The sequence below is a fragment of the Corylus avellana genome, chromosome ca5, assembly GCF_901000735.1.
Source record: "Corylus avellana chromosome ca5, CavTom2PMs-1.0".
Taxonomy (NCBI): Eukaryota; Viridiplantae; Streptophyta; class Magnoliopsida; order Fagales; family Betulaceae; genus Corylus; species Corylus avellana.
The window spans coordinates 1,204,820-1,218,507 of record NC_081545.1 but is presented as its reverse complement, the minus strand read 5'-3'; the positions used below and the strand labels follow the sequence as shown (position 1 = coordinate 1,218,507).

General features: G+C 38.2%; 1 protein-coding gene across 1 annotated transcript; it reads left to right on the top strand.

Annotated features, from left to right (window-relative positions):
- The first annotated feature begins 2,719 nt into the window (after positions 1 to 2,719).
- On the top strand, positions 2,720 to 5,913 carry LOC132180640 (uncharacterized). The gene is made up of 4 exons (XM_059593530.1): positions 2,720 to 2,869; positions 3,143 to 3,473; positions 3,881 to 5,261; positions 5,358 to 5,913. The coding sequence occupies exons 1-4, from the start codon at positions 2,720 to 2,722 to the stop codon at positions 5,911 to 5,913; spliced, it is 2,418 nt and encodes an 805-aa protein (XP_059449513.1).
- Positions 5,914 to 13,688: the final 7,775 nt, after the last annotated feature.

Here is a 13,688-nt window from a genome sequence, read left to right as displayed (position 1 = left end):
CCAACAAGAACTTACAATTTCGATGTAGATATTTGTATGCAATTGTACGTAGTAGATGTGTTGGAATTTCAATGTGTTGGTTTCAATGGTTTGTGTGAGAATTTCATATGTGTATATGTATTGAATTGAATGTATATGTATTGGCCAGATACGTAGCCTTGATCTTAGTAGATGTATTGGACTCTAAATCTTCCAAAAACCCATGGCTCTTCTCACGAGCGGGCAACCTTTAACTAGTCGCCAATCACAGAACAAAGTAGAAAGCATGTAGGCATTTGTTGGCTAAATGAACTTGTGAATGGGCAACTTATTCTAAATTTCTCTATGTAAATGAATCAATCATATGTAATGTTACGCAATTTTTTTTACACCTATAGGTGGTTTTTAAAACCACAATTGGATGAAATGTCCTCTCGGTAGGGTTCCTCTACAGAGTTTTCTCTCTTAAATTCTATACGAGTAACTGCTAGTGGTGAGGGTGAGTCCCCAAACCAGTTGCCGGCTGTGGGGTGATTGCAAAGGTATCTAGATGACTGAAGAAGGAGAATTCATGGGAGAGGTAACACCCTTGACTAAGGGTGAACAGATTGGGATTGATATCACAGAGGAAGATGTAGCCGTGACGAGACAGAAAGGTAAAAACAGTCTGATTGGAAAGATCTGGACTGACAAAAAAGTGAACAAGGAGGCATTCAAAACAGTGTTTTTGAGGTTGTGGCGGGCCAAAGGTTGTATTTCTTTCCAAGAACTCCAAGAAAACCTGTGGATCTTTGAATTCTCAAGTGCAGGGGTGAAGCAAAGAGTGATGGCAGGTCGCCCATGGTCCTTTGAGCGGCAGATCCTTGTTCTAAAAGACTTTGATGGCCATACCCCACCAGCTTGTATGGATTTCTCCTGTTCTCCCTTTTGGATCCAGGTGCACGAAATGCCCTTACTCTGTATGACCAAGGCAGTGGGGACAAAAATTGGAGAATCAATAGGGACCCTGGTAGATGTTGATGTCGAGAGTGATGGTGCTGGATGGGGAAAAAGTCTGAGAACATGAGTTCTGCTGGACCTTACGAAACCTCTGGAACGGGGAAGGGCATTGCTGCTAGGAGGGGAATCTGTTTGGGTGAAATTCAAATATGAACAACTTCCTATGTTGTTTTCAATGTGGACGTATTGTTCATGAGGCGACTGGTTGTTTTGTTAATCAAAATAGGCGGATGGGTGTGAAAGAGGGGATCAAACAATGGGGACTCGACCTCCGGGCGGAAGAGACGCGCAAACAAATTGTGGAGGGTCTTCTCCGACTGGGGAATGGAGCTGGGGCACCGGCGAAGCCACACAGCTCGCCGATCAGAAAACAGAAGCTTCCCTGGTACACTGATACGGCAAGTAGCAGGTTTTCAGGGATACCCAATGATGATGATCAGCCTCCAAATAAGGAAAGAAGTAACGCAGCAGCAAAATCAAGCAAAAATGAGTCCTCACTCCAATCTACTAATTGGGACCATAATGGTTTCTTTAAGGGGCAAGACTCCAAAAGGAAAGGGAAAGAGGTGCTAAATGACAAAATCCCTGATTTGAAGAATATGTCTGACAGGTTGGCAAATAAGGTGAAAGATACGCAGGCAGATTAGCTGGGTGGAGATTTTGTATTCAAGTCAACAGGGGCGTCAAATAGGAATGAAAGGCAGGGCTGTCATTCCACGGGTCGAGCAAAGGGCCCACGTGGGAAAAAGGCTAGTCTTGGCAGTGAAAAGGACAGTAGAGATGGTAAGGGGTTAATGAATCGGTGGGCCTTAAGGTGAAAGCCAGGAGGCTATGGAGAGCGAAAAAAATCATTTTCTTTCGAAGATGAATACACCTTGGGGTGGCAGTGTTCGTTCATGGAAAAGGAAAGCTCGAGATAGTCCCGGCTCAGATGTGAGAAGGGGAGGTTTGAAGCATGCATAGGAATCTGGAGAAGATGCGGTCGAGTTGGAAGAAAGGGAACATGACCCAAAAATCATGAGTTTGGCAGAGGCTGCGGCACAGTCCCGCCAGACACAATGATTCTCATTAGTTGGAACTGTTAGGGGCTTGGGAACCCTGGGCAGTTGGAGACCTATGCCGTCTGGCAAAGGAGAAGAGACCCAACTTTTTGTTTCTAATTGAAACAAAAAGGACTTTGAAGGAGATGGAAAAAATTCGGACCAAGCTCAGTTTTGATTGTTTATTTGTGGTTGACCCAATTCAACGAAGTGGGGGATTGGCGCTGTTGTGGAATAAAGACTGTACTCTAGCTATACAAAATTATTCACGTCGTCACATTAATGCCATGGTACAAATGGAGGAGGAGGGTTTTGAGTAGAAATTTACCGGCTTTTATGGGCACCCTGAAGTTGGGAAAAGGGATGAAGGCTGGGAGATATTAAAATTTATGAATACCTGTACACCCATTCCATGGCTTAGTGCTGGGGATTATAATGAGATAGTGGATAATTCTGAAAAGTGGGGACCGGCTTGGAGAAAAGAGAGCCAAATGGAGAAGTTTCGGGATACTTTGGAAGAATGCCATTTGAGAGACTTGGGTTTCACAGGGCCTAAGTTTACGTGGACCAATGCTAGAGAAGATGGGGAATTCACAAAAGTGCGTCTAGACCGAGCCTTGGCAAATAATGAATGGCTTATGTATTTTGGGGAAGTGGAGGTTTAAGTGCTGGCCGCGAGATCTTCGGATCACAAACCAGTAATGGTTACATTTACAAAATCCAACTGCTTACGGATAAATCGTAGACGTCCATTCAGGTTTGAGGCAAAATGGTTGTTAGATGATGAGTACCAAAAGGTGGTGAGGGAGGCTTGGGGAAAACGCAGTAATGCAGGGGAACTCATGGGGAGGGTAACGGAAAAGCTAAATTCAAGCAAAGGTGTATTGTCCCAATGGAGCAGAAAGAAACATGGTGCAGTGGACAATTTAATAAAAGAGAAAACAGCCCAACTCACTGAACTACAAAATTATGAAGGCCCACACAACTAGAATGCAATAAAACAATTAAAGGAGATTGCACTTATTCTTGACCAAGAGGAGTTGAAGTGGCAACAACGAGCAAAGCAAAACTGGTTCACCAAAGGGGATCGTTATACCCATTTTTTTCATGCTTGGGCAAATCAGATTTCATGTATCAGGGAGGAAAATGGAAGGGTAAATAGGGACTATGACGAAATAAAAAGGGCGTTTATCCACTATTTTAATTCCCTGTATTCTACGGGAGGTACCAGTGGGTTGGAGGAATGCTTGGATGGGCTTGAATCACGTGTTACCATGGAAATGAATAGAAGGCTGCTTGCTGTGTTCACCTGCGAGGAAATAGAGGCGGCTCTTGCACAGATGGGTCCTCTCAAGTCACCAAGTCCAGATGGTTACGCGGCTGTTTTCTATCAAAAAACATGGGAAACGGTTAAAGATGAGGTTTGCAAAGCTATCCTTGGCTTTCTTAATGATGGTATTTTTGACCCAAGTATTAATCATACTTTTATCGCTCTCATTCCAAAAAAAAAAAAGAAGCCTAGTAGTGTGGTCGATTTTAGACCAATTAGCTTATGTAATGTTTTATATAAGTTAATAGCGAAGGTCATTGCTAATAGGCTAAAAAGTGTTTTGCCTTGTATAATTTCTCCTTGTCAAAGTGCTTTTGTACCAGGACGGTTGATAACAGACAATATATTGGTTGCATTTGAAGCCCTACATTCCATGAATGGGAGGAAAAAGGGACATGAGGGGCATATGGTCTCAAGCTCGATATGAGCAAGGCCTATGATAGAGTGAAATGGGAGTTCTTGGAAGGCATTATGCAGAAATTGGGTTTTGACCCTAGATGGATTTCTATGGTAATGGTTTGTGTTCACACAGTTTCTTACTCGGTGTTGATTAACGGACAGGCTCATGGTAAAAGCATTCCCACTAGATGGCTAAGACAGGGTGATCCTCTTTCCCCCTATCTTTTTCTTTTATGTGCAGAGGTATTAAGCCATATGATTGGTAGAGCAGAGTTACAAAAGAAAATTACGGGGTTGGCTATCACTAGAAGAGGAGAGCGTCTCTCCCATTTGTTTTTTGCAGATGATAGCTTGCTTTTCTGCAAGGCAAGTGTCACAGAATGGGAGAATTTACAAGCAATCCTAATTGGATATGGAAAAGCATCGGGCCAATGCCTTAATAGACAAAAAACATCCATCTTTTTCAGCAAGAATACCCACCTAGAGCGTCGTGCACAACTTCTATCTCTAGTGGGAGCTAGCTCCACGGAAAGCTATGAGAAATATCTGGGCCTTCTAGCCCTCATTGGCAGATCACGCATAAAATCTTTTAATAGTCTTCAAGGGAGGATTTGGAACCGATTGACGGGGTGGAAGGAGAAATTTTTTACTCATGCGGGGAAGGAGGTGTTGCTAAAGGCACTAATTCAAGCAATCTCGACTTACACTATGAGTGTTTTTCAACTCCCAAAAATTTTATGCAAAAGGATTAATACCATGATGTCTCGCTTCTGGTGGGGGCATAAAGGAAACCTTTCGAAAATTGCTTGGTTGAGTTGGGACAAACTTGCAGTGGATTGTGGGCGTGGAGGCTTGAGTTTTAGAGATTTAGAGTGCTTTAATCAAGCTCTTTTGGCCAAGCAAGGTTGGAGGCTTGTGCAGCATCCCGATTCACTGGTGGCGAAGGTATTGAAAGCCAAATATTTCCCTCAAGGGAATTTTTTAGATGCCCAGCTGGGGAGTCATCCGTCCTACACTTGGCGAAGTATCTGGAAAGCAAAGAGTTTGCTACAAGCAAGAATGAAATGGAGAGTGGGCAACGGGCAATCTATTAAAATTTGGGGAGACAAGTGGCTTCCAACTCCCACTTCTCATGTTGTACAATCACCAATCCATAGACTCACCCCTGATGCATGCGTGAGTGAATTAATTGATGAAGCAAGTCTATGGTGGGATACTGCACTGATTCATGAGGTTTTTATTAAGGAGGAGGCGGAAACTATCTGCAGTATGGCTATTTGTCCTAGAGGGCAGCCGGATGTCCTAGTGTGGGCAGGCACTAAGAACGGTTTTTTCACTGTTTGTAGCGCCTACCATTTAGCTAAAACGCTCAAGGATATGCAGCATGGATCTAGTTCGTCAGGGGTTCTTTCTAGAGAAATTTGGCGAAACATCTGGAAGGTTGGAGGTCCAAGGGTGGTGCAACTATTCCTCTGGAAAGCATGCCAAAATAGTCTACCCACAAAAGGAAATTTGTAAAGACGACATCTCACGTCGGATGGCTTGTGTCCTATTTGTGGGAGGGAAGAGGAGACTCAGGTGCATATATTGTGGAGCTGTTTGTCTGCAAGGGATGTGTGGCTTGAGAGCGGCCAAAAGCTTCAGAAGTGCTTGAGTGAAGCTGGAGATTTTACTGATTTATTTGCTAGGCTGTCTGCGCTCTTAAGCAGGGAAGTGCTGCTTCAATTTGCTACGGTGGCCAGGCAAATTTGGTTTCGGAGAAATTCTATGGTTCATGGAGGGGAGTTGATTCCACCATACTTGGTAATTAAAAAAGCCAAAGAGCAGGTTGCAGATTTTAAGAAGGCCATCTTCTCCCCAGGCCAAGAAGGTATGTCAAAAACATTCCAGGTACCTGTGGAACAATCGAAATGGAAGGCCCCGCCAGTTGGTTTTATCAAGATCAATTGGGACGCCTCCATTGACGTTGGAACCCAAAGGATGGGAATGGGGATGGTGGCACGAAATAACAGGGGGGAGGTGGCGGCTATGTACTGCTCAACAAAGCCATTTGTTAACGATCCATCGGCAGCGGAAGCCCTGGCAGCGGCTCAAGCGGTTCACCTGGGACGCAGAATGGCATGGGAGAATATCATTTTAGAAGGCGATGCGTTGGAGGTGGTCTAGCTCTTACGGGGTAGAGAACAGTGGCTGGGCATCTATGGGATGATCATTGACGATACAAGAAGGGAGCTGGCGAATTTTCAAGACTGGCAGGTGGTGCATATTCCACGGGTTCTCAATGAGGTGGCACATGATCTAGCCAAACTTGCTTTTGAATTTGTAACTAATCAGCTGTGGGTGGGTGATTTTCCTCTCACTGTACTTTCACGTGTTCTCACAGAGCAAGCCTCTATTTCTTAATTAATGAAGTTATTTTGAGTTTTAAAAAAAAAAAAAAATGTATTGGCCAGATGTATTGGATTAATTGGATGTATTGAATGTATTGGGTATTGGATGTATTAGAAGTAAATATAGATATTGGATTGAATTGAATGTATTTGATGTATTGGATGTATTGGATGTAAATGTAGATATTGGATTGAATTGAATGTATTGGATTGGATGTATTGGATATTGGATTGAATTGAATTTCATATGTATTGGATCTATCAGGTAAACACGTAAATCCGGGTATAAACCCGAATAATTCAGAAAATATATAAAGGGAAAAAAAATTAAAAATTATTGACGTGGCAAGTTTCTGACACGATAATAATTACTAACGTGTCAAACCGTATGACATGTCAAAAAATTTTTGACGTGGTGAGTCAAAAAATTTATTGACATGGTAAAAATCACCACGTCAATAAATTTATTGATGTGGTAAAAATCACCACGTCAAAGAAATTTATTGACGTGGTAAAACTACAACGTCAAAAAAAAAAAAAAAAAAAAAAAAAAAAAAAAAAAAATTGATGTTCCAGTTTCTGACCGTAAGAAATTTTTGACATTTTAAAATTGGCACGTCAAAAACTTGAATTTTTTGACACCCGCCTTTTTAACCGTTGACACACGTCAAAAACTATTTTATGACGTGTTAGTACCATTGACATGTCAGAAATCAATGGTAAAAAAAAGTACTGTTTTTTGTAGTGACAACTAACACAATTCTTTTTCCTTGCGTCCTTTAATGTATCCAACAAGTAACAACTGTCTCACAAGACCTATACCACATGGAAATCAATTTGATACATTTCAGAATAGTTCATTTGGAGGCAATCTAGGATTGTGTGGAAGCCCATTATCAAAGAAATGTAGAGATTTTGAGTATACACCAACTCCATCTTCTCCCTCTGAACAGAATCAAAGCTTAAGAGTCTGTATTTGAATTTAGTTGGAAAGTAGTTGCCATAGGGTATGCATATGGATTTATGATAGGAGCTATTATGCATGGAGCACAGTGTGATTACAAGAATTAAAGTATGATTGGTTTGAGAAAATTTTTGGAAGGATGTAGCAAACAAGAAGAATGGTGAATTGAAGAAGTCTCAAATATAAATTTAGTTAAATAAAAAGGTTTAGGAAAAATATAAATGTTTACATTTCTAGCATTATTGTATGGTGCTTGGTGGAATTGTAAACCTATAAAAAATTCCATGTAATATCTTAGTATTTGTGTGTGTGAGTTTGTATGTGTTTGTGTTTGTGTTTTTTTTTTTTTTTTGCTTCCTTATTTTAAACAGCTTTCTTTGTTTGTTGGCTTTGTCCTAGTTTGTGTATTGCTGCTACAAAAAAATTGTAAAACTCAAGTGCATGCTGTTGCAAGTAATAAATTTTTGATAAGACTGAGGTTAATATACAGAGAATTGTAAACACTACAGCAAAATTTCGATTATCATGTAGAAAAATAAAATGAGTTAGTTGTCTTTCTTTTCCACTAAGAAGTGGAGCAATTGAGTGATTAAATTAACAAACTAAATTAAGTGGAATAGAGCAAAAGAAAAATTAATGTGAAAAGCACTGGGCCTTCAAGGATCTATCTAGCATTCTTTTATATGTTCTTGAGACATATTAATTTAGTAGAAAATCAACTCTCCTAATCAGTAGATTTAACAATAAAACAATAATTAAAAATAAAGTTGATTGAACATGAGTTTGATTAAAAATTTGATTTCAATGACATGTTAAGAGAGATTAAACCTTCACTATAAATTTGAATTATAACAAATCAAACATAATAAGCATTTGATATAAACAAAAATAATAATGAATTAAAAACTAGTCAACATGAAATATTTTTCAAATTAAAATCATTCCCAACATTGAATCATTATTCCATGGAAAGTATATAAAATAATCTCAAGAACACATAATAAAAATACTAGGCTTCACCCACAATAAGCTACAATAATTATTATTATTATTATTATTAGTTAATAGCCCCATTAATGTCACGTTGCTGAATCTCACTGGGTTGGTTGGTTCCCTTCTTTCAAATTCTTGGACCTTTTCTTGTTGAACTTGAAGCAACAATATAAAACAAAAGAAAACTCCTATTTGGATCCCACGTTCAATTGTTTCCACCATGCTTCACTTCTTCTCTTATTTTCAGAGAAAACAAAAAGAAGTTTTCCACTTTAACAATTATTGTCCTTTTATGGAATGAGATCCTCGCAATTGATCAAATTAGTGACGTGAAAAAAAAAAAAAAAAAAAAAAAAGCTAGAGCTGTGAGCCACGTCACTAAATGCCCCCGCCCCTCGCTTTTTTTTTTTTTTTTTTTTTAAGTGGAAGTGGGTGAACAGTATGAGCAATTAGCAAATGATGCTCAGAGACTCCATCAGAGGAACCTCGGCTCCCTTCTTTTGGATACATTCCCCTTAATCTTGCTTAACACCTGCAAGAGATGAATTTTAGCATTAATACACTATTTAAGCTTAAGATTAATAATTAAACGATATTCCATAATTAACTCTAAAATACTAGAATTATTATAAAATAATTTAGGTATGATAATGCTTACTTAGAAATAAAAAATAAAAAATTGTGCACATTGAAGCTATTATCAGTTGCAAATTAAAAACCATTCATAAATGAATCAGAAAAGTGTGTAAAGCAAATCTTCAACTAGTTGTAAAGTTGTCTTTCCAACAATGTTTTTACTGGTCATATCCCATCATCCTTGGGTAACTTGACACAACTAGAATCAATGAACCTTTCTCGAAACAAGTTGTCCAGAATTATACCTCCACAACTAGCGGAGCTCAATTTTCTTTCATCTTTTAATGTCTCCAACAATCGGCTTACCAGACCTATACCACATGGAGAACAATTTGATACATTTGAGGATAGTTCATTCAGTGGTAATCTGGGATTGTATGGAAAACCATTATCAAAGCAATGTGACACGTTGCCACCTTCAACCTCTAAAGAGAATCAACGTTCAGAGTCTTCACTTGAATTTGATTGGAAAGTAGTTGTGATGGGATATGGATGTGGCTTGGTAGTGGGAGCTGTTATAGGAAAATTTGTGACTATAAGGAAGTTCATGAGGACTTTGTAAAGAGGCAACAAACTCTGAAAATTTTAAAAACGACTCCAAACAACACCTATTCAAATGTCTAGGTGATTCACAAATATTCAGCGGAATAAGATCTGACCTAACAATCAATAATCAACCAAATGCAGATATGTAATGAAAATTAAGAACACAGATATTTGGTTACGAAGAGGAAACCATTTAGAGAACTCTCTAAATGTAAAACCTCTCCGGGGCAGCCAAACCCAGGAAATCAATCCACTATAAGAAGAATAAGGAATACAAGAAGAATTACAAAACCTTTGCAATTTACTCTTCCTTGTACACGACAAGCGACCCACTTGACTTCTACCGCAGTAGCCATTTCCAGAACATCTGGCACAATTCTTCTATAAGATTTCCTTTTACCGGAACTCTGATTGGCTTCACGTATTTAACCTTTTCTCAAACAAACCTAGAACAATATCTCTCTCTCTAGGCTCTCTAATTTTGCTCTCCAAAATACGTACGTATAAATGTAGCAAAATCGTGTTTAAATAGAAAATAACCCTAATAAGTCAGCCAGGTCCGGACCCAGTAAATCTGAGGTCCGGACAGGCCTCATAAAATGAACTTTCGGAAAATGAGATCCGGACCCTGCTTCTGGCGGTCCGGACCTCCCCTTCTCAATGTAGTTTCTGGAAATGGGGTCCGGACCCTGCTTCTGGCGGTCCAGACCTCTCCTTCAAAAGGTATTCTCTGGAAATTGGGTCCGGACCTGGCTTTTGGGGGTCCGGACCTGCCTTCTAGAATCTGCTTCCTGGACATATTGAGGTGCTCATTTTCAACAACTTACATGCAAACCGAATGTGCCAAATCCTAACCTAACAAACTCCCCCTTTTGGCCATTCGGGGACAAAAATAATTTGTACATGAAAATGACACATCAGAAAATCAAAAAAAACAACTCCCCCTTTTTGTTACAGAAGGACAAAAGGTCTCCATGGTTCCTGAAACACTCACAAAATTCATCAAAGCATATGTGGAACAAGAATAAACAATGACCAATAATATAACAAATTTGAATAGAATATAATCATGAATAGCTCACCAAATCTGTTAGAAAACCAAACAAATATCACTTATAGATGCAACAAGTATATCAAAATCAAAATCATCTGTGGTGTTCTATCTATGGTGCTGTGAATGCATAATGAGTGAAATGCAAGATCATGAAGAAAAAGAATTTCTCCCCCTCAAACGGAAACTACAAATAATCAAATTCTAGAATTTGATTTGAAATCAAATCTGAAAAGAATGAAGAAAGAAAACATACCTTGAAGGATTGAATCTTGATCCTTTAAGTTTAAAAGATGGAATCACAGAGAAAGAAGAAAAAAAATAACACACAAAAAAAATTGATCCTCCCCCTTAATATAAAAACAAAATAAACAATAAACCTCTTTTTTTTTATTTTATTTATTATTATTTTTTTTTTAAAGGAAAACACAACTTGTATAGATATCCAATAAATCATGCATGCCCTTATGAATATCTTAACAATCCAGAGTGATCAACAAACTACACTTACACCTTAAATGTACCATATGCATGACACAACCTTGTTCTGTGAATGCAGTCAAGTAGGCAATAATCAGAAATCTCATGTGAATGTGTAGTGTGTGAAAACTCTCATTAAATAAGATTGCATCAGTGGAAAGGAAATCTAGGCAGACATTTTGTAAATGAAAGACAAACAGTCTGATTCAAGCCACAGTAAAACCTTATAATGTTAGGACCTAGATTCCCTCATCCGATACACTCCCCCTGAGACTAATCATTCGCTTTTACCATGTCCTTTAGTAATCATCTATTTCCGCAATGATTTGATCACTGATTCTTTCTTTAGGGACAGACAGAAGCAAAACTAAGTCATTTGAGCTTATTTTATGCCCTTTTTTTTTTTTTTTTGGAAAATGTTGGAATTTTTAGGAGCTAGGTTCAACTAACGAGTTGGTCAAGTGGATAGAACTGACACTACCTATCTTCCAAGCAAAATGTTTGCTCCAAATTCCCAAACATATAACAAAAATCTAAACCTAATGGGGGCAAAAAGTGCACAATTTCGAACATGAGAAAAACTGACTCTTACTCCTTTAACAGTCTTCAGAAAAACAAGGTATATCAGAAACATATGGAGCAATAGATGTAAATTGCAGAAATATTGACCCCACTCATATGTAAAATATTCATTTGAGCACAAGACATGAGAAACTGAGTATCTAACAATTAAAACAATCTAAAAGAATAAAAAATAATCAAAGAAAATAAAAACAAAGCAAACAAAAATTAAAAAAAAATGCCCTAGAACAGCTATAGACAAATATCAATATGCTCAATTTCTAGGCATGGTCTATGTGCCCACCTAATCTAGGTGAGTCCATTACCACTCCCCCTCAATGGGTGAATGGTATTAATCTTCTTGACCCAAACTTTCTTCACATCAGGGACAACTGTGTGACTCTTATCCAAGACATCTAACCGTGTTACTACGTCTCTCATCATGTTGAATAATTTCTCATAACTATTTCTAGAATGGAAATATTCTCTTTTAGGCTCATGACTGTTAAGCTGAAAACACTTAGGACGAATATGTCCAATCTTACCACAGTTATGACACGTAGGAATAAACCTTTGAGAAGGTTGGTTCCTTAACATGTGCATACTTCTCGACTTAGAACTAGATATATAGGAATCAGTTAGAGTTCCCTTACCTTTTCCACCTTTGGAAATTTGAGGAGAAATTACCTTCTTTTCAGCCAAGCTATCTTCTTTGTTCACTGGTTTCACAAAAATCATCTTTGAAGAAGAAGCAACATTAGTAGATAAAATAGCAGATTTATCAAAACCCAATCCAGTTCTATCAAACGAATGTTTCTGATTATGTAACATTTGATTTAGCTTTTCACTAGAGAATTTAGTTAAATGATTCTTTGATTCATTCAGTTCATTCTCTAAGGATTTCACTTTGGCAATTAGCATTTGATTTTCAGACATCAAAGTATTATGAATAGCAAGAGAATCAGTTAAGGTGACAGAAAGTTGATCATTTTCAAGAGTAACCTCATTGAGTTTCTTCAATTGCTGCTTATTCAGCTTTTTCAGTTTAGTGTATTCCACAAAGAGATTATTATAAGCATTTTGCAAATCATCTTCTTCTTCTTCCGAACCATTATCGGACACACCTTGTTTGTCTTGAGAATTACACTCACTATTCTCATGCTCACTCTCATAACTAACTCCAAATGCTAAGTAATTAACTCCCTGTTCAGCATCGTCCTTGTCTGATTCATCACTTTGAGTCACATTAAATGCCTTGCCATTTGACTTTCTCAAGTTAGCACAATCAACACGAATGTGCCCATGTCCACCACATTCGTGACACTTGATACCTTTAGGTGACTTTCCTTTCTCAACATTCTCATTTCTAGATTTCTCAGAAAATTGTGAATTGCTATTTCTAAAATTTCCTTTCTTGGCTCTAAAGAATTTCCTAAACTTCTTAGCAAACATAGCAATTTCTTCCTCATTTCCAGAATCCTCATCAGATGAACCACAAGAGTCAACCTTAACATTTTTTGCCTTAAGAGCAATATTTTTGGTGTTCTTGTGTTTAGGAAGAATTAACTCAAAGGTCTGAAGGGAACCTACAAGTTCTTCTACTCTCATAGTATCTAAGTCCTTGTTCTGTTGTATAGCAGCAATTTGGGGAATAAACCTCTCAGGCAAAGATCTTAAGATTTTTTTAACCACTTTAGCATCATCCATTTTCTTTCCCAAATTAATGGTAGAGTTTCTAATGGCACTAAGCTTTGAATAGAATTCATCAAAAGTTTCATCTTCCTGCATTCTAATCTCCTCAAACTGAGAAACCAACATTTGAATTTTTGAAGTTCTAACAACCTTAGTTCATTCATGTGTGATTTCTAAAGTTTCCCAGGCTTCCTTAGCTATTTCACATCTAGAAATTCTAGAAAATTCCTTATTTGAAACAGAGATGTAAATAGCATTTATAGCTTTGTCATTTGCAGTAGCATTATTCTTTTCCTCTGTTGTCCATTCAGCTATTGCTTTTTCTGGACGTGTCCATCCAGATTCAACAATATGCCAAACATTAATGGATTTAAAATATGCTCTCATACGAATTTTCCAAAGCGTATAATTTGTTCCGTCAAAGACGGGAAGAGAATTAGGAGCAATAGTATGAGACATTTGATATGGAGTCTCGGATCACACTCAGGAAATAAATCCTTCACAGAGTGAACCCGCTCTGATACCAATTGAAAATTCTAAAAACGACTCCAAACGACACCTATTCAAATGTCTAGGTGATTCACAAATATTCAGCGGAATAAGATCTAACCTAACAATCAATAATCAA